This window comes from Corythoichthys intestinalis, chromosome 6 (assembly GCF_030265065.1).
Source record: "Corythoichthys intestinalis isolate RoL2023-P3 chromosome 6, ASM3026506v1, whole genome shotgun sequence".
Taxonomy (NCBI): domain Eukaryota; kingdom Metazoa; phylum Chordata; class Actinopteri; order Syngnathiformes; family Syngnathidae; genus Corythoichthys; species Corythoichthys intestinalis.
In genome coordinates, this window is record NC_080400.1 from 47,398,736 (window position 1) to 47,420,549 (window position 21,814).

The window sequence follows — 21,814 nt, forward strand, 5'->3', positions numbered from 1 at the left end:
TGAGTTGCTACTTGTTGTCAAAACACTCAAAGTATGAAGACATGGATTCTAAGACACCTGCTAGCGAATGCTTATCTTTGTGAAAACTGTGTTTCACGTAGTCCTGCTGCTAGGCACCAGGAGTTGCTTGTAAATGGCAGACCTTGGGCACGATGAAGCTGCCAAGTCATGGGCTGACAAATTTATTGTAGGGCCAGGATTATGTAAATTAGCAGTACAGTTGCAACGCTATCAGGCACAATGCAGAAAAAACTCCATAACAAACACTACTTTGGAAAACGGGCAGCTATTGAATAATCTACAAGTACATGGTTGATAATTTGACACAAGCCAACACCACCCCAGTTATTTGTATACAAGCAATGTGAAAGTCAAATTTTTAAAACAGCAGGCCAAGTCATAATAAAGATGCTTCGAAGAACAGATGTAACGATACCAGAAATTTTGTAGTCGATCCGATACGATTAAAATTCTACGATTCTCGATACCATTTCGATATGAGGGTAAAAATAAAAATTAATAATAAATCCCATAAACATAAACGTAAACTCCTATATTAGAAGTAAGCAACGATACTGTGTGCTTATACAGAACAATCGGCATGTAGCTTTAAAGTATCAAAATAAAATAATGTGCATTAAAGTATCAACCAGTAGAATAAATTAAATGTTGTGCACGCACTGTAGGGTAGCCTTTGAGTATTAGATAATAAAATAAAATAATGTGCATCACAGTCATGCAGTATTCAAGTATAAAAAAACATTAACCATTAACAAACACACGCACGCACACACAGATTGCTAGCAGTAATTCACAGACATGGTGTGGTGAAACCAATTTTTGTGATAGCCTATTTAAAAATTTTAATGACAGAATGGCAAAAACAATAGCCTATTGTAATGTCCGTAAATACAGTACATGCGTCTCATTTAAGACGGGCTCGGGGCATGTGAAGTGACATATACGGAAGCGAGCGAGTGAAGCGGGAGCTAAAAGTTGCCAGTGGTTGCGGCTGACAGCAGCAGTTGTATTGTTGTGCATTGATTTTGTTGCCACAAGAGAGAAGCGAAAAGTGAGGAACACTTTGTCGCTGCAGTTACAAACGACGTTGATGCGCGTGCCACTGACATGTTTCATGCACTGACTGTACGCCTGCACAATATATGGTTTGAACATCTCATCGCGATGTGTGCATGTCCAATAGTTCCATTGCAGGACGTGCAATTGTTTTATTTTGTATACGGAAACTTGTTTTGCTTCATAAAAGTAGCAAAGATGCATAGTCATGCCCCCCTGGATCCCTTCTATATACAGCAATATTCATCATTCACAGATGAACCACATAGTCTAGATTAAACGGTATTATATGAATGCAATGTGGCCATGGTGAGTCAACCAAAGAGATGTATTCAATCCATCTATCCAGACAGAGCTATTCAAGTCATCTGGTGAAAATTCTTTTAAGTTTTAATATCTCATAATATATAACAATATATTGCAAACCACAAAAAGTCGCAATGTCAGTTTTTTTCCAACATCGTTCAACCCTAACTGACTGTTGTTATCGTTCCTTAGCACAGGCACTGGCAGAAGGCCGAGCTTGGGTTGCAATATAAACGCTAATTTACAACCCGGGTTTAAATGACCGGCTATCTGGCAACTTGTGTCGCACAATATGACACACAAAACAACAAAAAAGAAGCGGCTAGATATGCCACCTTGTTACCAATGATACCTCGGGTATGCAGAAAAGGCAGTACCATCAAATTTTCAGAATAAGTATCGACTTGGTACCAGAGTATTAGTTTTCATTACAACCCTAGTCATATTAAAACTGTGTTAAAACAACTGGTGGTATGTCCACCCTAGATTGAGAATGCTGACGTCTGTTCCAAGGGTCAGATGTCCCTATAAGCAGATTCAAATGATCACAGTGTTGACTGCTGACGAACAAATAGAAGACTTTCTATAATCTTTGAAGTCAATTTCAACCTTTGGTTCAATTACATAATCACCATACAAGTATACTGTATTTTACAGCCTTCCTCTTGAACAAGATGTGTGAAAATGTTAATCACAGCAAGTTGTGCATGGCAGCTGCTTTAAAAACCAATCTTCATTGTAAGATTAATCTATTGATAGCCTTCTTGGGAAAGAGGATTTAAAGGTTAAGAATAGCTTAATCTTTACATTTGAGGCTCATTCACATTGAGTTGGATGAAAAATTAAGCTCTAAAAAATGAAAGCAGTCTAAGTCACTTTTGTAACAAGACTTGAGAAACATTTGAATGAGTGTACACTCACACAACAGCCAACTTTTGGTTTGCTCTGAAAATTGAAAATAACATTTCTGTTCATACACAGTAGCCATTTCTAGTGGCACAATAAATAATTCCATGATTATTTAAATGAGTGGCCAACACAATATTCTGCCAGGAGGCAATTTCTACATAGAAAATAAAATAAATATTTAGTTATCCATTCAGCATGCCATAATTCAAGGGCTTTTGCTCGAATCCCAATTCCCTTTTTACTTCAGTGGCTGTATATACTGCTATGGGCTCTTTCGCAGTAGTTGCAGGCTACACATTGTTTCCTACATCAGCATCTCATACCACCATCTACTTTCACCCAGTACAGCCGCCGTCTTCACTAAAGGTGTGGCACACACAGTAGATGTACTCACAGGTCATCAATGTCCCACCAGCCATTATCCATCTTGATTTGTGGAATTAAATGATTTTAGATGTAGCTAGTGGGTATTTTCCAATCAAAAAACACAGGTTCCTTTGATGATTCACAAAATCAATACATCGCAAAATTTCACATTGCTATATGTTGTCTATTTCAGGCTTCTGTAATATTCTGTGAAGTTCCAAGTTAATTAAGTCACACCAACACAATGATAAGTTGACAACACAGTGAGCAGCCTCACTGAAGTAAATAAACTATCTAGTTCATCACAACAACTGATTGAAGTGGATCGGGGTGTGGATGAAAAATTGCATTTGTAACATTCAGCAACTTATCTTTGGCAATGTTCAGTGTGATTGATGCCATGCCATGATTGTCTCTCATTCTATGTTGTCATATGCAAAACAATCAGAAAATAATTCCGCTGGTGTCTACTTTAAACTTTTTAGTTGACAGATCTTTTGAACGCAAAAAAAAAAATAAAATAAAAAAAAAAAACACAATTTTTGCTCATTTTCTGCCACTGGAAACCTAATCTAATTCCAAACGAGTGACCAAAATCTGACTCTTCTGCAAAGTGGCTCCACTCTCTTTACTGGTATATCATCAGTCTAAATAGTATGAACCATGTCAGCAGGGATGGATCTGATCAAAACAAACCCTGTCATCCTATGTCCATCCTTGGTGGGTGCTTAATGATATAAATAGATATGTCCCGATCCGAACACGTGATCAGAAATCGGGCCGATCGCGTCATTTTTCAGAGGATCGGAATCAGGTGAAAAGGATCAGGTTTTTAATAAAAAAATGCATATTTATGTTTCTCTGCTTCATGCGCGTACAGACTCCCAGTCTCCTTCCTGCTGCTTTTCTTGCTCACTATTTTGCCGAGTTTGCTTGTTAAAGTTCACAATGAGTGACAGGCGTTGAAGCTTTGATCTCGGCAGAGAAGCCTGGGAGCACCGACTTGAAAGACGCCGCAGGTGTCAATCATCGTTGAGCTTGTTAAACACTAGCGGTAGTGTGCTGTGGCAACTCGTTGTGTGTGTGTAAGTGTTCTCAGCAGCCTGAACTGATTTGAGTGGACTCACTCATTTAAGCCTGTTGTGATATGCAATAAGTCAAATTATCGCACGGTAAATACAAATGAGGGCGGTAAATTTCCCGGCTGCGATTTATCGCTGTGTGCGTGCATACATTTGTGCATGCATGTGCTGTGTGCACTCGGCACACGTGCGTGTTGATTGCATTTGAGACTCCGGTAGCTTTCACAGATCTTTATTGGCTATCAACACGCCATAGAATTAAAGTTCAGACATACAAAATAAGGAAACACCTCTATTTTAAACATTGTAAAACTGTAACATTGTTACATTGAGGCTAATGGAAAAAGACAATGTACTAACCACTTTAGCCTGCTATAAAGCATTGGCAGTCTTCTCCACAACGCAAAATTATGGTTAAAAGGTGACACTTCAAACATGAAAACTCGCTGGATTAAAGAATTTGCAAGCGATGCAAACAAAAGAAAAAAAATCTGTTACTGACACCATATGCTTGACGAAAGTAAAGCGCACTTTGTTTTTGTTTTTTTGTTTTTTACCGAGTGTTAAGCTTACGGTTAGTGGCATAGCAAACGTACTTCCGGTGAACATTTCAAACAAAAAGCACGTCATGTTCAGATTTCTGGGGGCAGTCGCATATACTTCAGATTCTACACTAAAAATAAACTTAAAACGACACCCATTTTGAAAAATCTGCTTGGCAATGATAATATCATGTAATACATGATAATAATTTGGGTTCAAATTTGTTGCATGTGCACTTTGCAGGACAAGATGACAGTCATTTTGGATCAAATTAACACATTTAGTGGCCTCTAATTGGCAGACAACAAAAATGAAATTGGGTTTCTCACCTATTTTATATTCTGCACTTAACTAGCTTTAAAATGACTCATTATGCATAGTGTTTTTTTAATATTTATACATTCTAATATAGTTTGTCTTTTATTTAAGAATAACAATTTATTGCATTTGAATAGGTGATTTATTTGGATGTATTGTCACTATATTCGTGGTTGAATAGGTTAAAAAAAACAGGCAATAATATCGCATATCGGCAATAATTTATGAGACAATAGTGTTTTTCTACGTTAATTTTGCTACAAAATAATTTGGTGGGACAGTAACATTAAATTTTTTTTTTTTTTTTTTTTTCTTCTGGTATCAGATCGGGACTCGGGTGCAAAAAAAAATAACACGTCTAGATGAAAATACAATAAACACTAATATAAGAAAATTAGCCAATATCCATTGAAAATCTGAGGTCTGAAATTTTTATTGTGTATTGTTTTACAGTAATAGTAGTTTGCGTTTCATAATTTACCTCACACCGGACCTAATGCATTATTAAAATGATCTATTTATTTGTCCTATTTTAATAAACCAACCACTTTCCTAATAAAAGGGTGTCTAGTGAGCTCATACCACAGACTTGTTGTTGGTCACTGCAGTTCGTTGCAGAGACCAAGATGAAAAATACTATGAGTACTCGTATCCAGTCTTGCAAATGCAAACCTCTGAGCACAATTTTAATCCTTCATAGATTAGTTTGACACCCGTAATTAATAAATTATCTTTAATTGTTCGCCTCTTCAAAGGTTTTATACTGAAAAATCCCCAAATTGCTGTCAAGGCTCATTTTGCCTCTAGCTCTGATTCTCTTTAATATCATGTACAGCTTTGCATCTATTTCCTGAATAAACTGTCAGCTTTCCTATATGTGTAATCTCTGCTTTCTTTTATAATAACTTAAATGCCACATCTGATGTCAATGTTGATTTGAAAGAGACATCTTTTATAGACAGTTGTGGATTTTACACACAATTTAAATTGTTTGCAGGTCTCTAAAAAAAGATATTTGCAATTCCTTTGTCAAATACCAATAAGACAAAAGAACTAGAGCATAATCAACACTGAAATCACTGTTTGATTTTTGGTTGGGAGGGGCTGTTTTGGATCATGCAAATGCTAAATTTGGTTATCATTATGACTGGTGTCGGACCTTGGATGATGAAACATGGACTACAAGGTGTGTGATGACAATTTAAAGCTGAATTAAGTGACAAACAAATAGTGACGTTTGTCATTTTATTAGAGACTTCTGGGGACTCTCCAAGCACCAGATGTCTACCCCTCAGCAACCAGACTGCATATGAATTGCCACAACAAGGTTCTTTAATTTCACACTTGATGGGCAGACAGGAACCTCAACGATCCAGCTATTTGAACAAAAACAAACAAGTTAAATTTCCCAAAACATCTCCCTCTCTATTGTTCCTTTCGAACTGTCTTATTTAAAAGTAAAATTGAGCCAGCATCATTGCCTGTGTGGACTGAATTGATGACGAGTTAATTCATGTGAAACCTCATGTGACCAATTAAAATTCTCCAAAAAGAAAGAAACGAAATGATTCTACTGTAGAAAGTAAGGAGTATAATAAAGTACTGGGTTCAATGGATGAATTATTGCACACCAGACTTTTCTTGGCATAGTGCCATTCATTTTGAATGGGGAATAAACAAAGTTGTCTTTGGTGCTTGTTCTCAACAGACTTCCAGATTTGCAAATTATAAAAAAGAGAAGACTATCTTTTTGTCAACATCACTGTGTGTAGTTGGAGACTCCATGCAGGTTACAAATACAGAGGGAGGAGCCAGCCGGAAATAAAGTGAGAGTTTGGGGTGTCTAGATGAGTGACAGTCCAAAGGAGCAGCGCTCAAATGCAACACTGCTACATCCACTACGCAGAGTTGGGAAAGTTTATTTTCCACACAAACCACTACACATTTTCTTAAATGAACTCGTTCAGTTCATAGTTCATAACTAAAAGTTTTGGACTCAGTTCAGTGTTTAAAAAAATGAACTAATTGATATCTATTATTGTCAAAATCCTGGCATTTGGCCATTGTTCTCACCCAGTCCACACGATAATCAAGGTGCCTCTTCGGATCAGATCACAATCTGTTCATTAGTGTTGGGCAACACAAGTGGACATCAGGGTTTAGGTTGAACTGCTCACATAAGGGACAGTATCAATATGTATACATCATCCATTCAATAAATAAAATACTGTAAAAATAGGTCTCTTTGGCATATCTTTAGTGAGGATGATTTACGCTGAATTAAATCACTGCCGCTCTGACCTTTTGCCTTCCTTGTCCAGGTTACTGATGTTACTGATTGAACCTTCTTGTTTATGGTCTCCCATTCTTCTATCTAGTGCACCCCACTGGGTTTAGCCAATAATCAGATAAGGACCAACTAGTCAACACATGTAGGGGTCGACAATATAAAAGGCCCGGTGGTCCGGACATACTATTAAAAATGTCATGGCTACCAGAATGCTCTCACCGCTGGCCCGGTGGGGCCAGTAAAAATAATGTGCCGATTTAAAAAAAAAAATCTTACTTAACATTAACTTCCAGACAGACTTGCCGGTGTTAGTAAACAGCAACCATCCTAAAACTGTAGACTTCTCTAGTACCCCTTTCCCACTGGCCAAAAAACCCGTGTCAACCCACTAACAATCGGCTTTTGGTGGCAATGGGAAAGGTGCAGCGACCCGCCTCCACCCGTGTCAATCAACCCACCAAGCGTCCCGCGTTAAAATCACCTCGGCTCTGATCGTCATGCAGTGTGAAAGCAAAACCCAGTCAACACCCTAATCTACGTGGTGACGTAGACTCTTACGTGATGCGTCATAACAACATGCCAGTCGCCTCCCATTTAACACGCCCCACAACCGTAGTTACATCGATACTAACAACAAAGCTAGTAGAAGAAGAATTCACGTCGCCTACGTTGCCTCAGCACAAGCAGAGTGTTGATCCTTTGCAGCATTTCGACCATTTTGAGGGCAGTAAAAAGCATGAAAACAGAGAACACAAACGGAAAGGAGGCTTCCATAATGCTCTGCATTGTTTACTTCCTTGAACTGAATGAATTTGGTCGCACTTGTCGACGTTGATCTTAGCGTGGTGCCGCCACGTAACCTTACGCACGGCTGAGGAGGGGTGGGGGGTTAGACAAGTGAAAAAAAAAAAACTTTGACATGTCGAAAATAGACAGAAGGGAAATTATGGAATAACGGGAGCAATTTTAACAACTTTAATGGTTGATTCATAACATTAATTAATTGAATATACAGTTGTTTAAAGCTGCTGATACAGAATAGGGACTTGAGTATTTTGTTTACTGTTATTTACTGTTAACTTGATACTGAAATAGTTTGGTTTAGCCTGAGGATTTTTGAACAATTTTGGAACTAATGTACAAACCATCAAAAGCGGGGACGAGGGGACGGGGATGCATCAATAATCGATTTATAATCGAATCGGAGCCTCTGAATCGTAACCGAATCGTTAGGTGCCCAAAGATTCTCACCTCTACTGATTACTGCTGCTGATTGTCAGTATCTCAGTACCTACCTAACTTTATACTACAAGATGACATTTTTCTGAAAATCCCCAGCACCTGGTCAAGCACCAGGTAAAAAAGACCACTCAAGAAAAAGAAGTCCACCAGAGAAGTTGAGGGAAATCCAATGTGAAAAGAAAAGGGAGAGAAAGGTTCACCCCTAGTGGTGAGACCGCTGGAATTGGCTCGGCTACGATGAGACAAAAAACGAGGTTTACTGTGAGGTGTGCAGATCAATGCCCACATATGCAGACAACTAAGTTAGAGAAAAGTTAACGAGTATGAAACCTTTTGGTATGAACATGATGTAATAATTCATCCATGTGACTACGGAGAAAATAATATCATCATTACAACGGTTTAGCTTGAAAATCATTAGCCATAATTGCCTTTGTCATCTCTTTGACTTGTAAATTGTTCCCATGACAACCGATCCGGAGGAGACTTCCAAAGGGCCGTAAGGGGAAGACACGAAAGCTTCGCCCAGGCTAGGGCTCTCCCACGGGCCCACCTCCTCCTGAAGCTCCCAAGAAAAAAAAATGTTTTTTTAGTCTGTGTCAGTTTCCCAAAAAAACGTTAAAACATGTGTAAGTGGTCAATGTAGTCGATTTGGGTTTATTCATGTTTCTGGTTGGGTTATTAGTGTTCCGGGTTGGCGCACACCGTAAAGTTCAAAGCGGGTAAATGCTGATACCACACGGCAGTTTGTTACATGCCGACGTTAGACAAAAATGTAAAAAATTATAAACATCATTTTAGCGCAAAAACTCCCTGGTCATGTGACCATTGGACTCAAAATCTGTGTGGAATGACACACTCCACTGGCTGCATGAGTTAGGCTACGCCTCTTGTTTGTACATTATACTTTAGATTATGGAATTGGAATAGGATTGTTTGCACTATTCTGTTCATTTTTGCGCCGTTTTGCTGCCTTTTTCATTAAATCTACCACAAAAAAATACATGTTACTCATGTTATTTAAGCAAATTGTTCTTTTTTGTGATTATTGGGATCAATAACTGACACATTGACCCGGGCCAGTGGTTTTGATAATGGGGCCAGTGAATTTCTCCGGGCCAGTGGCTAATTTCCCTTATTGTCTTCGCTTGACATGGTAACACAATGTAGTTAAAGTCACACCTCGCTGTATTGGGGTTAGGAGGAAGAATATAGTCATAGTCATATTGTCAGGTAACCAATTGGATAATGCCTCTTGACCTCGGGAAAGAAAGCACTCTCCACAGGCCTGTGCATATTTTCTTTCTGATTTTAAATCAGATAAATTCTGAATTGCAATTTTTTTTTTTTTTTTTTTTTGGTACTCTGTAATGTAAAGGTGCAATAATTAATAATTAATTAATTAATGGACAACTAATTTGATAACCAATTAATCGTTTAGTACCTTCAACTTAAACATGTCTAAGTTATTGAAATTATAACTTATTATTACTTTTATTATTATTATTATCATTATTATTATTATTACTAATTATAACTCAGTTGTAAATATTATCAGGTTTCTTCATTATATTTTTGTTAAGTCATAGTAGGACATGAACAAAAATCTGCTTCTACATTGGAAAAAAAAACAATTCACATTTTTGCCAATTTTGGGACACCTTACTATCTAAGTTGCTTCTTAATAAGGCTTCAACTAATCGATTAAATTCGACTGATAAATTAGTTGCCGAATTTGATGATCAATACAGTTGTAGACTAAAGTAAGTAAGGAAGCTGTAATAAAATATTATTTTTGAAGGAAATAGTCATCCATTTTGTCTTCATTGTTACTACAACATGCCTAAAATAATGTCAAGGTAAATTGTGAAGGTAATTGAAAAAAGTGACATTTATCAGATTAATCGTTTTATTCATCCGATCGGTCACAGCACTATACTGCAGTGTAACAAACATTCAACATAATAGAACTAGGAACGGTTCAGTGCAACCTAACAACCTACCATAATATGTCTTGATAAAAGAACCGGGAAAGGTTCTGAGAAACCTAACAATGCTGTAAAATCTCTTGTACTGGAGTCCCTAGTCGCTGCATCTCTGCACATATTTGATCTGACAATAAATATAGTGAAAAGAAAAAGGTGCAAGTCTCGTGCAGTCATAATCTGCGACAAACGCATAGTTTACATCACGTGGTCATTGACATCTGCCCTGCAGAGTTGACAGCTTGCATTTACCAGGATGTGATTATGGGAGACGCAGAGGATGCTGAGGTTTTACTCAAACTGACTCCGGGTAACAAACGAAATAAATGCTGTGCGGACGCTTAGAGTAGAATTCATATATACCACACTCATTCGGCGTTTTCTCGTGCATGCTGTTATTACTGTCACTCAGAGTAGTTCAAATAGCTTGCTTTGCGTTTACTCACAAGAACCTACGATTCCTTTCTGTACGATGAACTAAAGCGCAACAAAGCATGCGTGCTCTACTTTTCCATACAAATACAATTCTTAAAATAATAATAATAATAGAACATGTATATACAGTATATCCGACAAAACTCGCATCAAGGCGGGCACTCGTCGAGTTAAGAGTGACCCGCAAAATGTGTAGTTAGCTTGTTGGGAGGAAAAGTTTCACATCCAACCAACATTGACAACACTGCTCTCTCCCACTGGTCCCCAATCTCTAGTAGCATTAGGGCAGAGAAGTAATGCTGCGCGAGACCCCACAAAGTTATAAAACAAGCCTTGTTTACCTTATAATGGCTGTGTCACCCTGGCGAACTGTGATGTTGTCGGTAGCCCGCTGCATATCCACACTCCGGACGGGGAATCCTGTAGGAATGAGACATAGCAGTCTGAAAAAAGAAGCCTGCAACTGCCTCCAGCACGATTTGCGGCCGACGAGCATTTTTAAAGCTCTGCAGCGCGCGTTTCTGCAGAAATAGATCCAAGAGATGAATAGAAACCAAATAAATCAGATTAGTTGTCCAGAAGTATCAAACACAAGATATGGTCCGATGCAGTCCAGTAAAATACTTGTAGTTGAAAATGTATAGTGTTGTCCTCGCACGATGGACCAATGATGTCCAATGCTTTCCACGTACAAAGTCCTGTGATATTTTTCTCGCCCCCGCTACCCTCCCTTTGCCTCTCTCTCTCTTTCGTCCTCTCTGATTATCCAGTGCCTGACTGTGATGCTGCCTATAAATTGTTAGGACAACAGCACCCCCAGAGGTTCCTTTAAGTGGCACATAGAGCAACCACTGGGCAATGAGGAGACAAAACTTTTAGAGACAGTTTTTTTATATACAGTGTTAAAGACCCTGTAATGTGAAATCACACATCTGTTTCAAAATACATTACACGTTTTTTTGAAGTTTTTTTTTTTTTTTTTACTGGAACTCCCAAATGAAACCTGGCACTTTTATACAAACTGACATTCAAAAACTTGTCACAGATGTCAGAATAAGAAAATTAATATTTATCAGGCAGAAATACACTATGCTCATAACAATTTGTTCATGTTCAGGAACAAAACTGTACACCTGTGGAGATCAGTGTGTAGAATTTGTCAATGTAGTTGTTATTTTGTGTGTGACAGCTTTTTAATATTTAAAGCAACTGAGACTAATCCAGGTCACTCCAACCAGAAAATGAATATATATATATTGTATATATATATGTATACAGTATATTCTAATTGGTGTGGGGTATGATGCAACCAGCCTCTAATATCTTTGAAGTATTTTTGGTCTCATTATCAGCATGGCATTTTTTTTCCTGCTGACTCCCGACCTACTTGTTTCCCTTTCTACGAATCAACTTGCATGAGTTTAAGCGAGCTGAAGCAGTACAAACAGAAAACAGAAACTATAAAAGAGAACGGGCAACTGAAATTGCACACTGTGTTCAGTGGCTGAAGGTTCAAGCTGCCAACAATGATGACTGCATATAAGTCATCATTGAGTCCATTCTCACCTCCTCCATCACCAGCTGGCACTGGCTAATGTGCTGTAGTCTGCACATCTTGTAGGGCTTTAGGGTGAGCAGTAAAGATTGTGTTACCCCTACATTACCCTCTGGCAGGCGGTTAAAGCATTTCAGGACACAAAATTGAGTTTCTTCACGTGAGCTGTCTGAAACCTACCACGGTCACGTACTAACATCATTTTCATGTGTGGAAACCATCATAAAAATGTCTATACAGTGTACTTTTAAAGATCCAATTTTTTAGTATTTGGCAAAAATGCTATGTGTTCTGAATGAATTATCAAAAGCTGTTCTATTCAATAAAAGTGCATTTGTATCTGATTCAGATGGCACATAACACTTCCTAACAGGAAAAAATACAATTTTGAATGTGGCATGTGTAGCTCTTATAGCAGGGTTCACCCAATCGGACCTAAGGGCCACTTTTCCTGTCGTGTTTTCCATGTCTCCCTCTTCCAACACACCTAAATCAAATAATCAGGACCATTATCAGGCTTCTGGAGAGCTTGCTGATGACATAATCATTTGATTCAGGTGTATTAGGGGAGAGAGAGAGAGAGATGAAAAACACGACAGAATAGGTGGCATCAAGGTCCGGATTTGGTGAACCCTTCCTCATAGTTTTGTCAAATCTCATTAGAACAGGTTGTATTTGTTGAGCTTATATATCTTAGCTAAAGTATGAGGAGCTGGATACTGAATGTCTTGTGATGTAAAATAATAATGGTTAGGTATGTCTTGGTAGAGTCTGCTGTCGTTAATCAACTTCATATCGAAGGGCAACAAATCCAAATTGATAAGGTCCTAATGTAGAATCACAGTGGGACAGGTTTTGCTCAAATCCACCACTGCAGTAAAAGATCCTTGTACACATACAGTACGTGCACACTTCAAAGTCTTGATTTGTTCACGCTGAATATGGTGACTAGCACAGAAAATGGAAAGATGGAGAGATAAAGTACTCGGAGATGTTATCTGCACTGACACAAATACAAACTAGAGACATTCTTCCTTAACGAAGATCCATTGTCGCACCCCTTTCGTGAACCTTTTTCCTAGACCTTAAAATAAACAAAATTTTCCATAGATTTCCCTGATATTACATAATATGAATTCATTTTCACCAAGAGGGCAAACAATAACATTACCATGGCTGTGAAAAAACACTGTTCTGACTAATTTCACGTGCAATAATATTTGTGTGTACATATAGATTGCTTTGTACACATATTTTTCGTAAAATGCTGCTGATCCACTGATGATTGTCTATATGGAAAATATGCATACTGTATAAGATTTATAAAATTCATATATATTTTATATGTAACTTGTATGTAAAGTATCTGACACTCAAACCACATATATGATCCTTAGTAAATGTGTACAATATGAAACTTGCATAATTTGGGATATAAATCCGTATGGAAAAGACGGATATAAAACTCATAAAGTTCATATATTTTTCATCTGGAACTTGTATGTAAAGCATGTGACACACAAACTACAGATATGATCCTTAGTAAATTTGTACAATATGAAACTTGCATATTTTGGGAACTTAAAAGAAAAATACATGACAGGTATTGCACATACAATATCTTTAGTATATATGATTAAAATAAAACTTACAGTATATGTGTTAGAAAACTATCAGCCAAACTAAAATCTTGCAAGTATCATAGAAAACATAATAGGTGCAGTTGCACATACATGATACATTGAAATAAAAAAATAACATACCGTATTTTCCACACTATAAGGCAATTCGGAGTATAAGGCACACCTTCAATGAATAGCCAATTTTAAAACCTGTTTTCATATATAGGGCACATCGAATTATTAGGTACAGTAGTAGCAGTAGTAATGGTTGGGGTTGCGTTATACATCAACTAAATGGTGTTGCGCTAAAGGGAATGTCATGCTATGATTAACCAATATTGACCCATATTTTAAATTGCACTGTCTGCTTTTGAGAAAATTGAAGGCTCTTACGTGTGCCTTATAGTGTGGAAAATACAGTTGTCCTCAAACAAAATCACGTGAAAAGAAATGCACAGTTTACCAAAAATATTTTGTTGTTTTGACACGTAGTAACATGAATGTTCAAAGGTTAAATTTTCTCGAAGCCCGGTAGCTCATTCTCTCTCGACCCATTGATTCTCTTAAAAGTATTACATGGGTAAAAGATAATATTTTAGCAATTACAGTAATCCCTCACTACTTTACTGTTTGACTATCATGGATTCTGAACATCACGGCTCAAATTTATATATATTTATATTCACATGTATATAATAATTCTGAAAACATAAACATAAAGGATTTCATTAAATCCGTTAAAACATTAAAACTAATTTTATTTCACAGTGTATAAAAAATAATACAAGCATAAAATGGGGGAAAAAATCTATACATACTGCACATTAGGGCTCAAACAACTAATCGATGAAATAGATTACAACCAATTAATAAACTAGTTGCCAACTAATTTGATTAATGATTTTTGCCCCGTTTGGGTCCTTGTTTGTGTGTAATGTGAGCCTTCATGCGCGTCTTTGGTTAGAGCAAGAGAGACAGAGAGAGTTCACTGCTGTAACTGCTGCTGCAAGTACTGTTGCTGCTGTTGGGTTGCTGAATACATAATATTACTAAGTGTCAAGAGTTAGATTGTCTTTTGTGTTGTTAGATCCAGTGTGCCGATGTCAGAGGTGAGTATATGAAGCCAATTATATTCTTTGTTGATGAGACGTTACTACTTAGGATGGAGCGCTAAGCTAGTTAGCGATTAGGCTAATTAGTGTCTTAAGTGTCAGTTTGTATAGGGAATGGGACGTACTACGTCATTGTTTGGACGCGCCTCCATGCTGGCAATATGATTCACTTCCGGGTCGGCAGACTCAATGCGGATTGTAACGTGTGGTCGTGCTAAGCTAACTCTTTCGGTGTTTTAGAAAGAAATTATGGGTGTGTATTGTTGTGTTACCGGGTGCAACAGCTTCTCCTACGACTAAAAAAAGGGCGAGGAAAACTGGACTCACTTTTCACCGTTTTCCTGCATGGAGGACCAAATATCAGATCGCGAAGGCACGACTGATGGCTGGATTGCAGCGGTTTGTCGGAAAAGCATTTCTTATGATCATATTTCTGCTGGAATGAGAGTATTCCCCTCATCTCTACTCTTGTAAGTTGAACGATTTATCCGTTTTGGTTTCAATACGTTTTTTTTTGTGTGTGTTTTTTTTACTGTTGTGTAAATCTGCCTCGGTAGCAATGCTAACCTACTCCTCCTCCCCTACCTGTTGTGTTACTAGGAAAACCTGCATATGAAATGCTGACAACACATCCCGATTGGTCACCATATCTCTTCTTGGGTTATTCTGAGGTCAAGCGCACCACATCGGAGCGTTATGAGAGGTTGGAAAGGCGAAGAGTGCACGCTGAAACTTCAGTTTGCTCTGCTCTTACAAACACGATCCCAAGTGTTGTTGTGAAAAGTCAATAAAATATGAATACCAAAACATGACTTGAACAACTTCTTGACAAACTGTAACTGCTTGTTGTTTACTTCAGGTCTTCATAATAAACAGGTGTAATAATTACAAAGTCAGGTGACTTAATTTTGTTATTCTATTTGGAATATGCATTGACAATTTTTGGACAGTGTTGTAGACAAGAACTGGGACTGATAAGTTGCAATAGATTTATTTCAAGTAATGCAATTTCTCCAATACGATATTTTAATTGACAGTTTAAAATCTTTAAATTAGTGCAAACAAGGCCCACCCTCTGACGGTGGCAGCAAATATTATATAATTATAAGTAATACACAAATACAAGATCACAATAAACGTGTCTTTGTCAAAGCAGTTTAAAACACTATTTACTGGCCTTGGGTAAATTGCCAGACAGGATAAATATGTGCTTTAAAGTTCTTGCATTTCCATTTTAAGTATTGCAAGTACTAGTCTCCAACACAGTATTTGAACTGACAGTTTAAAATCCTTTTAGTACAAAATGGCCCACACTCTGGCAGGGGGCAGCAAATATTATAATACATAATACATTATAAAAAGCTATATACTATATAAATACAAGATCACAACAAAACCTGTATTTTTTCAAAGCAGTTAAAAAACATCCAGTGGCCTTAGGTAAATAAAGGTGTAAAAATATGTACTTTACAGTTCTTGCATTTCTATTTTAGGTATTGCAACTTTTCCAACACTATTTGAATTGACAGTCTAAAGTCTCCATAAGTGCAAATAAGAATATTATAATTTAAAAATAATAATAGAATATATAAATTCAACATTACAATGAAACGTGTCTTTGTCAAAGTGGTTTAAAAAAAATAATAATAATAATAATACGTCACTGGCCATAGTTAAATAGCCAGGCAGAATAAATATGTGCATGACAGTTCTTGCATTTTCACAAGTTAAAAGCCCGCAGTTCATCGACGAGAAGGGCAGACCCAGATGGCGTCTGCAGCAGGGGCTTGTTTGAGTCCGACACAGGACAAATGGAACCACTCCATTGAACAAATTTTCTTTGTCAAATGATCCAAGAAGAGAGATGGTGACAAATCGGGATGTGTTGTCAGCAGGTTTACCTAGGAACACAACAGGTAGGTGAGTCGTAGTAGGCGAGCATTGCTACCGAGGCAGATTTACACAACGGTGTAAAAAAAGAAAAACGTATTGAAACCAAAAGTGGATAAATCGTTCAACTTACAAGAGTAGAGATGATAGGAACACACTCTCATTCCAGCAGAAATATGAACATAAGAAATGCTTTTCCGACGAACCGCTGCAATCCAGCCATCCGTCGTACCTTCGTGATCTGATATTTGGTCCTCCATGCAGGAAAACGGTGAAAAGTGAGTCCATTTTTCCTAACCCCTTTTTTTGTCGTAGGAGATGCTGTTGCACCCGGTAACGCAACAATAAGCACCCATATTTTCTTTCTAAAACACCGAAAGAGTTAGCTTAGCACTACCACACGTTACAATCCGCATTGACTCTGCCGAACCGGAAGTAAATCATATTGCCAGCATGGAGGCGCGTCCAAACAGTGACGTAGTACGTCCCATTCCCTATTGTGTTTTGAGGAGCATGTTAGCACTTGAGGACAGGACAGGACTTTTGTCTGATCTGTATACTCAAAGAATGCTTAATCTCTCTGCAAAATATATATACAGTTTACATGTAGAAAACATTAAGTTAAAAACTTCAAAACGTATATGATACATCAATGGGAAATATAATTTGCCATACAATTTCCATATATACCACATACGTACATAATTTTTACTTGTTTCATACTTAAATACTTTAACTATTTTGTATGAAAACAAATCATAGTATGATACATACTACTTATGATACTAAAGATTTATAACAAATTCTTATATGGTTTTTTCTATTTCTTTTCTATATGTTCACTTATCAATTAGCATATTTGTAATTAAACTAATGTAAATAAATTCAGTTGATGCATACTGTTGTGAATTAAAATCTTATGTGTGGTCTATAGATATGATTTACTTGTGTTCAGTAGGTGTAAATAGAAACATGTTAGTATTATGTACTCATATAGGATATTTAAGGGGAAAAAATGTGTGTATATAAAACGTACTCTCAAGATGTATATAAATATAAAATAAGAACTGAACGAAACAATCACATATGAAACTATGGCAATTGGAAAGAAAATGCAATGCACAATGCAAAATTAAAGTAATAGTAGGGTAAACGCTGAGTTGAAAGTCAAGCATTTAAAAATGTTTTAAGAGGAGTTTCAAGAAGCCTAAGTGTTCTTATAGCACACTACAGGCTGAAAGCTGTGTGTGCATGCCCTCGACTGACTGACTACAGATAATATAGGCACCAATAAGTCCACAATTAATTAATCATCCTTAATAAAATTTTTGTTTTGTTTCTTTAAATCCGGCTCCAAGTATCCATAGTTACTGGCCCATGCTACCTAGCTACCAAGTTTCAAGACATTTGTTTAATAAATGACAGATGAGTAGGACATGAAGATTAGATTCCACAAGAAGAAAAAGAAGAAGAACAACCAAAACTACTCGAGTGGCACCTTGACAGGCTTTCAGCCTGCAAAAATTAACAATCAGGGGCCTAGTCATTACACCGTTTGGAATCAGTAATATAAAATACTTTATCCTACATGAGCTTCCACTTACATCCTAGCTCGTAACTAAGTTGGCACCAGTTCTTTCCGTATCCACCAAATGAGCATCGGTTCCATGGGCTGAAAACAGAAGCTTGCAATTCTTGCTTGGTCAAACGAGGGCTAGGTAAACCGCCGGCCATTTGTCAATCATGACGACATAGGAACAGTGAGCTCATGCGTGCGGCAGTTGATGACTTTAGCAGAAGCACAAAAGTTACCCCAACTCCATCTGCTGCCATTCCATGTTCTTACTTGGTGTCCTATTAGACATGTTCTGAGATACATGTGAAATATTTGTACACAGAGATTTACCGGCAAATTCACCCCTTATGGAAGGAGAGTTTTAAATATCTACAGTATATACTGTCCCAAAAGAACTGTTGTGTTTGATAGAACAATATGTCTATATGCTGCCATAGCAGATTCATGGCGCAATAAGCCCCCAAACTATTTTTAATGTGTCCGTTTTACCCTGGAAACCCCTGTCTACAAAGGTCACGCAACCCGATTTGGTTTCAACCTAGTCATAAAAAGACGGTAAGTAATCGTATTTATTATTCAAAATATTTGTCATTTTTAGCTTAGAATCATTAATTGATGTCTAATATTTAGTTTAAAAAAAAAAAAGACTTAAAAAAATTATTCACTCTTTTAAACACAGTACGTCGCAATGAAAAAATTGGCGTCTGTAAAAAAATCACGATATCTACCTCATAACTATCGCTTAATTGTATTTTTTTTCATTACTGTCGCATTTTCCCCAATATTTTAGACAATAAATAATCGATCCAAACAAAGAAAATTGAAAAAAATGTTTAAAACGGTAAATATGCGCAAATGAAAATTTCGATTACTCCTTGATCTCTGCGATTTCTGCATCGCGACCTTTGTTATTTTACCATGTTTCACCCATAAAATCCCCCAAAAATCCGGCAGTAGCCATTCAAAGCTGTGTCTTGAGTTTTTGGATCGAAAAGATGTAAGTATGCGATAATATCTCGTAATTTTTTTTTTAATGCCCTACAGTTCAAAAAATTTCTTCCCCTAGAAAATTGAGATTTTAAGCTTTCCAATGATGTATCACACATGCATGTAGGACAATTTTGAAATTTGGCCAAATTGGGGGTCTCAGAGCGGAACTTCAAGTCACCTGAGTGTTTTCTGCCATAAATATACTGTATATATGTACAGTATATGACGGAAAACACAGACAAGACTGAAAAAGCAGTTCCTGCTCTTGCACGGACAACGCAGACAAGACTGAAAAAGCAGTTTCTGCTCTCTCACTCCTATTTAAAATAAACTGCTGTATTTTAAGCCAAAAGAACTGTTGTGTTTGATAGAACAATATGTCTACGTATATGCTGCCATATCAGATTCATGGTGCATTAAACCCCCAAACTACTTTTAATTTGTCCGTTTTACCCTGGAAACCCCCGTTTACAGAAGTTGTGCAACCACTTTTGTTTCAACCTAGCCATAAAAAGAAGGTACGTAATTGTATTTATTATTCGAAATGTCTGTCATTTTTAGCTTAGAATCATTAATTGATGTCTTATATTTGGTTTAAAAAAAAAAAACCACACGACTCAAAAAAATTATTCACTCGCATATTTGAAATTTGAAACAAATTACGTCACAATGAAAAAATTTGCGTCTGTAAAAAAGTCACAGCTATCTACCGCATAACTATCGCTTAACTGTATTTTTTTCGTTACTGTCGCATTTTCCCCAATATTTTAGATGATAAATAATCGATGCAAACAAAGAAAAATTGAAAAAAACGTTTAAAAGGGTAAATATATGAAAATGAAAATCTCGACCACTCCTTGATGTCTGCGATTTCTGCATCGCGGCCCTTGTTATTTTACCATGTTTCACCCATAAAATCCCCCAAAAATCCGGCTATGGCCATGCACAGCTGTGTCTTGACACTTGGTGATCCATGCTACATGGAGTTTTTGGATCGAAAAGATGTAAGTACATGATAATATCTCGTTAAAATCATCGTGTCTTTAATTATGCTCTCGCATGCTCTCACCTTCAGTTAAAATTTTCTTCCCCCAGAAAATTGAGATTTTTGTGGTGGTCCTAGCCCACAGTCCCCTCAACTGGCTTTTATTGTTGTTACACTTCCTGTTTTTATGTGGCATGAGTTCAACCTGGCAGGCTGGGTGTGGCAGACCTGGGAGTGCACCTGCAGCTCATCGCAATCAACACTGCTTGTGAGGCGCGGCCTGGGCAGCAAGCAGGTGCCGGATGATTCCGCCAGTCACCATTGGTACATCGGCCAACTATGCCTGTAGTTTTTGACGATCGTTCATTGAACTCTCCTAACACTAATCTTGTTTTTTGCCATCAGGACAACCACCCTCCAAGCCCTCGCAGCCACAGTCACAGCCTCAACCTCAGCCACAGCCATAGCCATTGTTCAATAAAAACCCTTCACTCCTCTTCCGTTTCCTGGTCGCACTTTGATCCGCATAGGCTTTTCCAACTTTGCCCCAACAATTTTAAGCTTTCCAATGATGTATCACACGTGCATATCGGACAATTTTGAAATTTGGCCAAATTGGGGGTCTCAAAGCGGAACTTCAAGTCACCTGAGCGTTTTCCACCATATTTAGTTGGACGATAATTTTTCATCCACGCTTGTTGTGCGATCCTCTGCAAAAAAACAATGTAACTCAGTTCTTGTGTGCTACATAACATCAATAAGGGAGTCATTGCCCTCATATTTCATTTTCCAGCCTACTCTGCTTACTGTATATCTAACTAGATTTGGCAATATCAGCAAAATAGGAACCAACCAAACACCCACTGACACACACACACAGTGCATGTGTGTTTATGTATGCATATGTTAGATGTATTTATTTTCAGAACAGGAAAGGGAGATGAAAACAGAATGTATTAAACACTTCAGAGAGGAGGCATTTATAATTTACGTTGGCATTGCCCATCAAAAATGCTGTATGATTTCTGGGCACAGGTAACGAAGAAACTCTCTTTCCTATTGAACTGCAGGATTCCATTGTCTCCAACTCTTTGTCTGCTTGGCGATCTGAATACAGTGAATATCTCTATCCATCAAACCCGTCCACTACTAGCAAGTCTAACGATAGCCAAAAAAACAATATTGTTGAATTGGAAAAACAAACAAAACATTAGCATTAACCAATGGCTAAATCTAATCATTGAATATATAACATTAGAGAAAATATCTGCCAAACAGACAAATAAAATGGACAAATACGAACAACAGTGGGAAACGGTCGCAAGAATGATGAACATAGACTAAGGATTCTCTCTCACCTGCGAAGGAATGCCACAAAAATAATAAAATTGTATACATAAATGGATGTATGCGGGGTGTCCAGGGAAGTTGTATGCATCCTTCTGCAGCTGGAAACTGGACATGTTTAAATCCGAACTGTTTTATACACTCCCAACAGCATGTAATAAATAATTTTTCTTCCTTCACAGTT

General features: G+C 37.4%; 1 protein-coding gene across 2 annotated transcripts in view; it reads right to left on the reverse strand.

Moving 5' to 3' along the window:
* lsamp (limbic system associated membrane protein) overlaps positions 1–21,814 on the reverse strand; it is a 475,339-nt gene that overhangs the window by 193,153 nt on the left and 260,372 nt on the right. Inside the window, exon 2 of one of the 2 annotated variants that reach the window (XM_057839958.1) lies at positions 10,895–10,973. In XM_057839958.1, coding sequence (XP_057695941.1) covers positions 10,895–10,973 — 79 coding nt within the window. Of the gene's footprint in view, positions 1–10,894; positions 11,274–21,814 lie in introns of those variants that run through there. The other variant, XM_057839957.1, reaches the window with a different exon arrangement.